The sequence below is a fragment of the Salmo salar genome, chromosome ssa11 (genome assembly GCF_905237065.1).
Source record: "Salmo salar chromosome ssa11, Ssal_v3.1, whole genome shotgun sequence".
In the NCBI taxonomy this organism is placed as follows: Eukaryota; Metazoa; Chordata; class Actinopteri; order Salmoniformes; family Salmonidae; genus Salmo; species Salmo salar.
This window is the reverse complement of record NC_059452.1, coordinates 37702466-37714315: the sequence shown is the minus strand read 5'-3', so window position 1 is coordinate 37714315 and position 11850 is coordinate 37702466. Positions and strand designations below refer to the sequence as shown.

The following is an 11850-nucleotide window of genomic DNA, read 5'->3' as shown; positions in this document are numbered from 1 at the left end:
AGGAATTATAATGATCATATTCAGCCCAAGGGCACAATGGCTACTGGCCGCAAAAGGCATGGATTTTTTTTAAGGAGCATTACGGCCACACAGGGGATGCAGCCAGGAAATTTGAGGAATTATCAAGTGCTTGTCAGATTGTGAATGAGAGTGTGTACAGCCTGCACAAAAAAACAAAGCTGAGCTCATGCCTTTCATGCAACTTTTAAAAAATCATAATGAGAGTAGCACCATACAGCCTTAGAATGTATTAAAAATCAAAATATATATAGCCCAACATTTGCATCACAACTAAAGTTTCATGAATAACTCTAAATTAAGCATATAGGAGTAGCTGTTTCTTTGTTAACTGCTCAACACAGAATTGCTGCATGTGCACACTCCCCCAAATCGTTTGGAGAAAATATGATTTATATTTTATTCAGCTATGTTAAACTATATTCTTCATACTATAAAATGATATTGTCACACCCTGACCATAGAGCGCCCTCGGGGTTCTTTATGGTGTAATAGGTCAGAGCGTGACTAGGTTTTTTTTCTAGTTATTATAGTTCTATGTTGGTGTGTGAGTATGGTTCCCAATTGGAGGCAGCTGAATATCTTTGCCTCTAATTGGGGATTATACTTAGTGTGTCCCTTTTCCCACCTGCGTGGTGGGATATTGTTTTGTGCGCTACGTTTTGCACGATCGTTATATCTTTTTTTTTTTTTTTAAGTTTCACGAGCAATAAAATGTGGAACTCTACTCACGTTGCGCCTTGGTCCAGTTATTTAAACGACGGTCATGACAGATATAAAATAATGCCTCAGAATTCTAAGCAAATCTTGTCTGCTAAATTAACTAGTGTAGCCCACAGCCATACGACATAGTCAGATTACTTTGTAAAACAATATTTGGAAGTTGATCAAATATTTTGTTAGCCTACAGCAGACTTCTTCTCTTTTTAGCAGGAGACATTTGGTTTCCAACCTGTGTTTTCCCGCAATTGTTTTAGAAATATTTAGAAAGCGCATTTTGTCTGCATACTGTTCACTGACAGATTTGCAGCGCGTTCCCGACTGTAGGCTATGCCTTGTTATTGGGCTACACACAATCCACAGCTTGGCCTTTTTTTTTTAAGAAGCTGTTGATCCTCTGTGGCTAAATTAAGGGCATTTTCATGGTGTAGTAGGCTATTCTGAATTATTTCAGAATGGCAGGTCCTACTGCCTGTTAACACACAGTCTAGTTCAAAGTGAATGATGGCAGGCCCTACTGCCTGTAAACACACAGTCCAGCTCAAAGTGAATGATGGCAGGCCCTACTGCCTGTAAACACACAGTCCAGCTCAAAGTGAATGATGGCATACTCCAAGCTGGCTGAATGCCAACCTTAGCACGACAAAGGTGAGGAGCTTGCACCGAGCGCACCGGGCTGTGAGTGCGCATGGGCAACACCGTGCGCACCACCGCATAACACGGTGCTTGTACAGTCACTCGCTCCCCACGGTAAGCACGGGGAGTTGGCTCAGGTCTTACACCCGCCTTAGCCAATCTACCCGTGTGCCCCCCCCAATTTTTTTTTTGCCGCTGCCTCTCGGGCTCCTGTAGCTCTCTTAGCCGTTCTTCCCAGTATCGCCGTTCCGCCTTCGCTGCCTCTATCTCCTCCGGTGGGCGGCGATACTCTCCTGGCCTTGTCCAAGGTCCTGCCCCATCCAGGATCTCTTCCCAGGTCCAGTCCTCTGACCCACACTGCTTGGTCCCGCTCGTCTTCCTGGTGAGCGCACGCTGCTTGGCTTTCTTTTGGTGGGATCTTCTGTCACGAGTGCTGTCTTCGAATTCCCTGTCATAAATTAGCCAAGGCGCAGTGTGCCGGAAGTTCCACATATTTTATTTGTGAACTTGAACAAAACAATAAACAGGTGAAACTGAAACAAATGTGACGTTCTGGGGCTGCTCACACACAGCTGCACAAAAACAAGATCCCACAAAAACACAGGGAAAAACAGGCTGCCTAAGTATGGCTTCCAATCAGAGACAACGAGAGACAGCTGCCTCTGATTGGAAACCATACCCGGCCAAAACATAGAAAACAAAACATAGAATGTCTACCCACCTATCACACCCTGACCTAACTAAACAGAGAAAACACAGCTCTCCTAGGTCAGAACGTGACACCTTCAGTTATGCACATCAACAACCACAAGATAAACAACTAATACTAGCCAGAGCGAGATGAGCTAAAATCTTGTGATCATTGCCCTTGCAAGTTTGATTGTATTGACATTCCCAGCCATAGTTACATTCGTCCCATTTCATCCCAAAATATTGAGTCATTGAAACTGAAACAATGCATCCCGATTTAAGTGGAGGCAGCAAACAATGTACCAGGCCAACTGTGATTTACAACTTGATAGCAATATTTTTTGGACTACCAAGAAATGTACAGTGCATATTGAAATTATTCAGACCCCTTAACTTTTTCCACATTTTGTTTCGTTACAGCCTTATTCTAAAATGTATTACATTTTTTAAAAATCCTCATCAATCTACACACAATACCCCATAATGACAAAGTGAAAACAGGTATTCAGACCCTTTGCTATAAGACTCGAATTTGAGCTCAGGTGCAGCCTGTTTACATTGATCATCCTTGAAATGTTTCTACAACTTGATTGGATCCCACATGTGGTAAATTCAATTGATTGGACATGATTTGAAAGACACACACCTGTCTATATAAGGAATTGTCCGTAGAGCTCCGAGACATGATTGTGTCGATGCACAGATCTGGGGTATAAAAACATGCCTGCAGCATTGATGGTCCCCAAGAACACAGTGTTCTCCATCATTCTTATATGGAAGAAGTTTGGAACCACAAAGACTCTTCCTAGAGCTGGCCGCCCAGCCAAAGTGAGCAATCGGGGGAAAAGGGCCTTGGTCAGGGAAGTGACAAAGAACCCGATGGTCACTCTGACAGAGCTTCAGAGCTCCTCTGTGGAGATGTGAGAACCTTCCAGAAGGACAACCATCTCTGCAACACTTCACCAATCAGGCCTTTATGGTAGAGTGGCCAGATGGAAGCCTCTCCTCAGTAAAAGACACATGACAGCCCGCTTGGAGTTTGCCAAAAGGCACCTAAAGGACTCTCAGACCATGAGAAACAAGATTCTCTGGTCTGACGAAACCAAGATTGAACTCTTTAGCCTGAATGCCAAGCGTCACGTCTGGAGGAAACCTGGCACCATCCCTAAGGTGAAGCATGGTGGTGGCAGCATCATGCTGTGGGGATGTTTTTCAGCGGCAGGGACTGGGAGACTAGTCAGGATTGCAGGAAAGATGAACGGAGCAAAGTACAGAGAGATCCTTGATGAACACCTTTTCCAGAGTGCTCAAGACCTCAGACTGGGGTGAAGGTTCACCTTCCAACAGGACAAGGACCCTAAGCACAAAGCCAAGACAATGCGGGAGTGGCTTCGGGACAAGTGTCTGAATTTCCTTGAGTGGCCCAGTCAGAGCTCGGACTTGAACCCAATCTAACATTTCTGGAGAGACCTGAAAATAGCTGTGCAGCTCTGCTCCTTATTCCAACCTGACAGAGCTTGAGAGGATCTGCATAGAAGAATGGGATAAACTTGCCAAATACAGGTGTGCGAAGCTTGTAGCTTCAAAGGTGCCAAAGGTGCTTCAACAAAGTACTGAGTAAAGGTCTGAATACTTATGTAAATGTTATATTTCATTTTTTGTATTTTAATACATTTGCTAACATTTCTAAAAACCTGTTTTTGCTTTGTCATTATGGGGTATTGTGTGTAGATTGATGAGGGAAAAAAACGATTTAATCAATTTTAGAATAAGGCTGTAACGTAACAAAATGTGGAAAAAGTCAAGGTCTGAATACTTTCCGAATGCAATGTATTGGTGAATTATATTATTCATGCATTGAACTGCATCCATCTATTCTCCCAACAATGCCTTACTGTATGTCATGGAATTTTGAGTGAAATAGAACCTATTTTTAAAACTTCTTATTAAGTTGGTTTTGTAGCATGATCTGGGAATTTTATATTTTGTATTGATATTATGATTGTCTGTTTGTTTCATATCTGCAAAGTAGTTAAAGTGGAACTGACATTGTTTTAAGGCCCCAATTAAATCACCTACAGATAAAGAAAAACTGCACTGCAGGTTCACTCAGAATGAACAAGCTGTTCATCTCATGGAATTTATGGAAGGTAATCGACACAACCATTCCTGTCCTTATAATTAAAACTAGCTTAAACAATCTGAATGAATCTGCAATGGGTTTTTTCCTATTATGTGCAATTGATTTGGAACCTAATTTAGTTTAAGAAAGAAAAGGGGGAAAAAAGAAAGAAAAATGTTAAATGATGATGCTTTTGTCTTTCCAGTCATTTTAAAAGTGTGCGCTCTTCCTTCTCTGTTCCAGCACCCAGCCATAAGGGTTCATGTCCAGTTGGAGCATGTTCATGATCCATGGGTCTCCCTGGGCCCCCTTGATGAACTCCTCCAGGGTGATGTGACCTGTATGGGCCATCACAACAGAAAGGTTGTCCAGAAAACAAGGCAGACAGACAGACTGGAAGTTTCTGTGCAGGCCTACAGCACACATGGACAAGCAGACCAGGGCCACGTTCAGTAGGAAAACGTTGTGGAACGTTGCAGATAAACATGTCATGAATAGAGCTGACATGACTACATGTAGAAGAAAACAAGAGGGATTTCAAAACATATCTATCTGTTTGTTCCACAACATTGGGCTCTGCTGAATTTGCCCCCAATACTGCACATAATGTAAACATTCAGACTGAGTATGCACCTACCGTCATTGTCCACATCCACAGTCTTCAGTATTCTTTCACACACTTCATTCACCGACAGCTGCATACCCTCCTGCTCTCTCTTGGATGTCTTCTTTAATCGATATATACTCTAGGGGGGAAATTAAGAAGCAACAGTGTGTAACCAATACATACAGTCTATGGTTATAAATTATTTGGGCCAAGATCACTCACAAAGTAAGAGGGCCTAAAAACCTTTACTATTGTTAGGCCTAACTTAAATCAATAGCACCTGTTTGTAGGTGTGCATTCACACTTAATGTTTTTACACATCAAAGTTGTTTTAGATTTGTAATTTAAACCACACCTCATGCCAAAAGTAGCCTACACACACACATACACACACACAGAATTGGCTCATCAGAATTGTTAAAAGTTAGCCATCTGAACAGAAAGTTTTAACTGATAAACTGATTGTCTACATCGGCTTATTTATCACCACTGAAGAAGACACTCCCATAAGACCCTTGGATAATTGAATCACTAGACACCGTAGTGACCTTGTGGAATCCTCGGGCGACCTTCACTGGGTGCTTACATCAATAATAGCTCGCAGTTCTGTCCTATCTACATAGCCGTTGCCGTCCTTGTCGTATACTTTAAATGACCAGCGTAATTTGTGCTCCAAGTCCCCCCGGAAAACCAGATTCAAGGCTGCCACAAACTCCAGAAAATCAATGGTGTTATCCTGAAAAGACATAGACAAATTGAAAACAATCGTTTTTTCCCCTAAACTTAGAAAAACGGTGCCCGTGTTCATTTGCAAGGATATAGAAAACTGCAAAACTCAGAAACATACAGCATACAATAGGCTATCTCACCCCATTCTTGTCAAAAGCTCGAAACATGCTCTCTGCATACTCAGAGACTTCCCCAGTTGGGTCGACGCCAAAAAAACGCTTGAACTCGTGGATAAATAAAACACCGCTCGGGCACTCCGTCACAAACTTTTTGTACATGTCCTGGAGCGCCTTGACATCGATCTCCGGGTCATTCTGCTCCGTGTGGTGCGTCTGTCCCATGTTGGCAGGCAGGTGGTTGGGGAGCGCTGTCCTCTGTTCTGAAACTCCTTGGTGCTGAGTCTCTGCAGTAGGCCTACTAAAAGAGGTCATTATCAAACAGGAGGGGCTCCCGAGTTGGTGTCAGTAATTAGGAAGGACTCGATCATGAAAGCACTTGAACTGATAAGAGGTTGGACACAGAGGCTTCACTAATGTTCCAGTCAGGTGACTTGGAGCAGCTTTAGAACAGGAATTATGTCAGACAGGTTTCCCCAGGCCCCAAGGGTTGTGAATTGATAAAAACATATGGTACCCTAGCATATAGTCCCTGTATATACCCTCATGTCAGCTTGTCCTGAACATTATTCAAGGTAATGCCGACCTAGACACTCTCTCCTCAATTCAAATGATCATACAACTCCCCAAATGCTTTAATTAATCTGAAATGGAATTCATTAAAACAAATAAAACTCAATCTAGTACCCATGATAGACTGAAAATACTATTTAATGAGGCTGTACCACCCCATCTCATTCTTTCTACTGATTCTATTTATAAGCTGTCAAGACTGTCATGACAGCACAGCAATTGAATCAATAGAAAACACAAAGCCCCTCAGACCAAGCTAATTTGTCTGGTAAAGTCCCTCAGTATGTGATTCTCATCCTGTGGTTAATTCTTCACAGTCTTTCACTGTGGAACCATGGAGCTGCTGATCAACCAATCACTATGAAGGAATCGTCCATAACCAATGGTCCATGGATTATGCCAGAGGACATTCATTACTGCCATGTAAGCATTTCACATCGAAAGCAATTGTCCTTAAAGGGGTTCCCAGCTTGATGCCCGCAAATCTTCTCAGAACAGAACATCTTAACATAACAGAGAAGTCAATTAGGTGAGTGAATGCCAGGCCTTTCACAACCAGCCTGGGTCATTTTCATTGGGCACCAAAGGGAACAAAACAGATTGAAACAGGGAGGGACTGCCTGAACTTGTCCAATAAGAAAGGCTTGTTTTAATTTTCTGTTGTAAAACACTTTACTACGTCAAATACATTATGCCCTAATGAATACAACCTAGGCCAGCCATAGAACAACAATGTTGATAGTCATTTATATCCGGTGGTCACACACACATTTTGAAGTTGTTTTCTGGAATTGGTATTTGTATTTATTATGGAGCCCCATTAGCTGCTGTCAAGGCAATGTAATGTGTCTGAATGCTGAAACAGTCAGGTAGGCTAGATACCCAAGCTAGGGACCTCATATGCTATACAAAACATTTTGACATTGATTTGACTGTAAATTGCACAACATGTCGTAATCCACGTCAAAGCTGTAACGTAGGCCTTTTCACCTTGAACTGAGATGCACTTACATGGCCATGGCCAGATTGAGCTCCATGTCTGTCCTTATTCCTTAAACAGTCTCAATGTTGTTTTTCCTGGACTGGATGTCTCCCCGGGTGAAGCTAAGAGGCTCTCGGCCAAGCTAGATTTGTAGATGGAAGACTGGTATATCAAGTTCCCTAATGGGATTGTGGCGCTGCAAGGCTAATGCATCAGGCTAGGCTACACTGAGCTAAAGAAAAGATAAAGCAAACCTGGGTCATATTCATTAGGGCACACTGTAGCAAAACCAGCTCATATAATACCTCCCAGTTTCAAACAGTTTTTTTTCAGTTTCGTGCCTAGTGAACCCGACCCTGTATATTTTCCAGTGGGTCAGTCCATAATAAGGGAAGCATATAAAAGCACCTCCCACTGGGCAAAAACTTTTTGCATTAAAGTTGTTCGCATGTAATTTCAACCAAATATTGTAATCTGATGACGTTGAAACAATGTGGGAAACTGATTGGATTTGCAAAAAGGTGTCAACGTAAGGCAACTTCAGATTTTTTTCACCCAACTTTTAACCAACATTTTTATTACCTAGTTGGCTAGGGGATTCAAACCAGCAGCCTTTTCGGTTACTAGCCCAACACTCTTACCCACTAGGCTATATTCAAAGGTTGTTTGTTATCCATTTTATAATTGGTACAATAGCGTTCATTTCACAGTGGCAGGCTGGCAGGAATCCAGCAGTGGATCCTAAACAAAAGCTATATTGGAATAATGAGGTAAGGTGTGGATAAAGTAAGCCATTAGTCCAAATCTCATTAAAGTATATCTAAGGCATATTCATTAGTAAAATTACTTTAATTTACTGTGGAATTTCAAAGTCATACCCCCTAAACCACATTTTGCCACTCATTCTCTATGACTACCTCTGAACATAGTTGGCAAAACAACACAAACAGATCTGGGACCAGGCTACCCTTTCCCCTCAAAGGCACAGCGTAGTAGCCTAAAAGTAAAAAGTTGCATGAAAAAAACAAAAGAAAATAAATGAAAGTCCTTATGTGGATGACTTTTTGCAAATCCAATCAGATTTCTATGTAGATTCAACATTATCACATAAAATGTTTGTTGAACTGATGTGGAAACAATGTTGATATAACCAGTTTGTGCCCAGCGGGATAGCGTTCAGGTCCCTGGCACAAATAGGTTGAGAAACTCTGACCTTGCCTGCTGTGTCCTTGTCCTCACTAACTCTTATTTGACCAAGATTGTTTGTGTGTATGTATTAATATGTAGGCTACGTGTGCTTTTTTGTAAAAATGTTGTTGTTTTTTGTGACAAAGTTTGATTTGATTTTTGATTTAAAAACAACAGAGTAAAAAAAAAATTTTGGGGGGGTTATGATCGGCTTAACAATGTCTTCGTAAACAAACAATGTATAGCTTCAGAATATGGCAAAAGCTGTCATGTTGCTCTCATTGACTGTCAGCCCTTGTATCCATTACTCTACATTTGAAATCTGTTACACTTACAGTATACAGTCCCATCCTCCAGTTTAAGTATCGGGGTTGCCGCTGGGCTGAAGCAAAATCCCAAACTGCCCCTTTAAGTCTAGATTGGCAGTGCGTACAAGATGCTGCTGTACAGTAAGCCTAGATTCTTGACATTTGAAAACAGAAATGTACCCATGTGAAATGATGCAGAGCCTGTGTGCCATCAGGGAAATTTCAAAGGTGCATTGGAGGAAGTTCAGTGCGCAGCGGGCAAGACGCTTTCACAGCACTAGAATGAATCCCAGCCAAATTGTTTGGGCCAACCCTTCAGATTCTAAACCATTGTTCTGTAATATCAATTACCTCGCTCTTGAAGGTGCATTTACATCACCAGTAATCCAGTAAGGTTGGGCAAAGGTACAGGAAGGCAGGCAGGCTCAGGGTCAGCAGAGGTCAGTAATCCAGATAGGGGGGGCAAAGGTACAGGACGGCAGGCAGGCTCAGGGTCAGGGCAGGCAGATAAGGTCAACACCGGGAAAACTAGAAAACAGGAACAATCAAGAGACAGGAACGGAGGGGAAAACAATGGTAGGCTTGTAGAAACAAAACGAACTGGCAACAGACAAACAAAGTACACAGGTATAAATACACAGGGGATAATGGGGAAGATGGGTGACACCTGGAGGGGGGTGGAGACAATCACAAAGACAGGTGAAACAGATCAGGGTGTGACAGTACCCCCCCTAGGGCGCATACCTGGTTGCATACCTGGTTGACCGGGGTGTCGGCGTTGGAAATCCGAAATGAGGCCTGGGTCCAGGATGTCCCTGGCGGGGACAGGAGACAAAGGGCTGTGAGCCATGGGTTTAACTCTGGACACATGAAAGGTGGGATGTATGCAAACGGTACGGGGCAACAGAAGACGAACAGCAGAGGGGCTAATAATTTTGGAGATGGGAAACGGGCCGATAAACCGGGGTGAGAGAATGCGGGATTCCACCCGGAGGGGCAGATCCTGGTTGAATAGCCATACCTTCTGCCCGAGATGATACCAGGGAGCCGGGGTCCGATGGCGATCTGCTTGTCATGAATACCTGCAGGTGGTCTTGAGGAGGGCTGACCAGGCTCTCCTCCAGGTATGACGACAGCGGCGGGAAAACATCTGGGCAGAAGGTATGCCGACCTCTTCTTCCTACTCGGGGAAGAGCGGGAGCTGATACCCCAGGGAACACTCCAAGGGCGATAGGCCCGTTGGACTGGGTGTGGAACCCAGAGGACAGGCTGGCCGATGACCCAATGAGGGTGCAGAAGGCCTTCCAGAACTGAGGACCTCGGTTGGAGACCATGTCCACGTGGGCAGTCCAGGGATCCGGAAGACGTCCTGCACCATGAGCTGGGCCATCTTCTTGGCCAAGGGTAGTTTGGGAAGAAGAATGAAGTGGGCGGCTTTGGAAAACCGGTCGACCACAGTCAGGATGGCAGTGTTGCCCTCAGATGGGGGGAGACCCGTGACACAATCCAGGGATATGTGGGACCAGGGATGGTGAGGGACAGGCAGTGGTTAAATAAGACCAGCCCGAGCTTGCCGAGGAGTCTTGTTCTGAGCACAGACCGTGCAAGCGGCGACAAACGCTGCGACATCTGGAACCATAGTAGGCCACCAAAAGCATTGTCACACAAAGGCCAGGGTCCAACTGGAGCCCGGGTGGCAGGCAAGCCTGGAGGAATGGGCCCACTCCAGGTCCGCGGAGTGGACAGTGTTGTGGAAAATATTGAATCAAATACTTCTCAGATACCAGAGTTTGTGAATTCAAAAATACTTTATTACAGAGAGTAACAAAGCTGAGCAATTACATGGAAGAACTAACTCTTCATTCTTAGTACTTGGCATTTATACAGTCTTATCCTTACATAACGTCATCACTCCACTTTACGAATCTTGTTGTCTTACATAGTTTCCATTCTCTTATTGGCTCAGGCATTGGGGCATAGATTCTATTGGTGGCGTGACATGCATACTCCTACTGTTGCCTATCACTGATTAGCTAATGTTCCTGTCCAAAGGTCTTCACAAGTTCAGGCCAATGTGGTCTATGTATGATTTACCCATGTGCATGTCAGTAGCCTTCACAAGATCAGACATGGACCAGACCAGACACGTCTTGTTGGTTTACCTTGCCTAATCCACACAGATTCTGCTTACGTTCTTTTACATGTCCAATGGTTAATTCGATGTTGATCCAGCTTTGTACACTCACATGGGCTTCAGCCTTCATTCTGCTTACACATGTCTAATATTTAAACTTTTATCGATTATCCTTTCTACTTCAATGAGAACAGTATATTTACTAAGAATCACCAGATGACTGGAAAATCCTCCCACATAATCCCCCCTATGGGACTGTCATAGTTCCAAAAAACATAGTTTTCCAGCATAAATGAGAACCAGAGCACCTTCTGTAATGTTATTGACGCAATCTACCTCTTATTCATTTTAACAATCTTAGCACGAGTTACTCAATCACACTGGTTGAGTCAGGTTATCTCAGTTGAATACAAGAAAAATAGTAAACAATAAAATCAATAAATTAAACATCCTAAACCCTTATGTCATTCTCAATATGATACCTAAACATATTGCCCTTCCTCACAGACACCTCTCTAACAACAATTTTTGACATAAGTGAAAATCCTGTTAGAGATTGAGGGCAAACCCTATGTCACATACATGTCTAGGTGAAAAGATATTCAGAAGGTCTAACATCATTTATCATTCAGCAACTGTTACATTGAGTACATGGTTATACTTTGTTATACTATGTGTATACATTTTGGCTGGCCCCACTGAGCCCACTTATACCAGCCATTACATACCATTGCTTTTCAAAATTTTTGGTCAATGTTTGATTCTGGGGTAGTTTCTTCATTGTGACTACACCAGTTGGTAACAGATGTCCAGATTTTCTGCATCAACCCACTTTCTTGTGATTTTGCCATTGTCTTAGTTGGTGTACTAGTGCATGTGGGAGGTGAGTTTACATTTTCTTCTAGGTTTGTTGCTGTTGCTGTCAAGGCCATTCTACCGTTCTTCATCTGTCCTGGTTTTCACTCTGTTAGAAAGACCATGTGAGGGCAGAAAAGTCGATGGTAAGAAAGTCTCCTTCCCATTCTCC

At 43.1% G+C, this 11850-nt stretch overlaps 1 protein-coding gene across 6 annotated transcripts; it reads right to left on the bottom strand.

Annotated features, from left to right (window-relative positions):
• Positions 1-3910: 3910 nt before the first annotated feature.
• Positions 3911-10550, bottom strand: LOC106593804 (guanylyl cyclase-activating protein 2). Of its 6 annotated transcripts, none has more exons than XM_045689485.1 (7): positions 9711-10550; positions 9434-9504; positions 9041-9217; positions 5663-5939; positions 5380-5529; positions 4824-4932; positions 3911-4524 (listed from the first exon to the last, which is right to left on the bottom strand). In XM_045689485.1, exons 4-7 carry the CDS (start codon positions 5861-5863, stop codon positions 4397-4399), a joined length of 588 nt encoding a protein of 195 aa, XP_045545441.1. In that variant the 5' UTR covers positions 5864-5939; positions 9041-9217; positions 9434-9504; positions 9711-10550; the 3' UTR covers positions 3911-4396. The 6 variants fall into 6 exon arrangements, with proteins under 6 accessions (XP_045545441.1, XP_045545443.1, XP_045545442.1 ...); XM_045689487.1 differs by having other exon boundaries at positions 9446-9504; XM_045689486.1 differs by having other exon boundaries at positions 9041-9504.
• Between the last annotated feature and the right edge of the window lie 1300 nt (positions 10551-11850).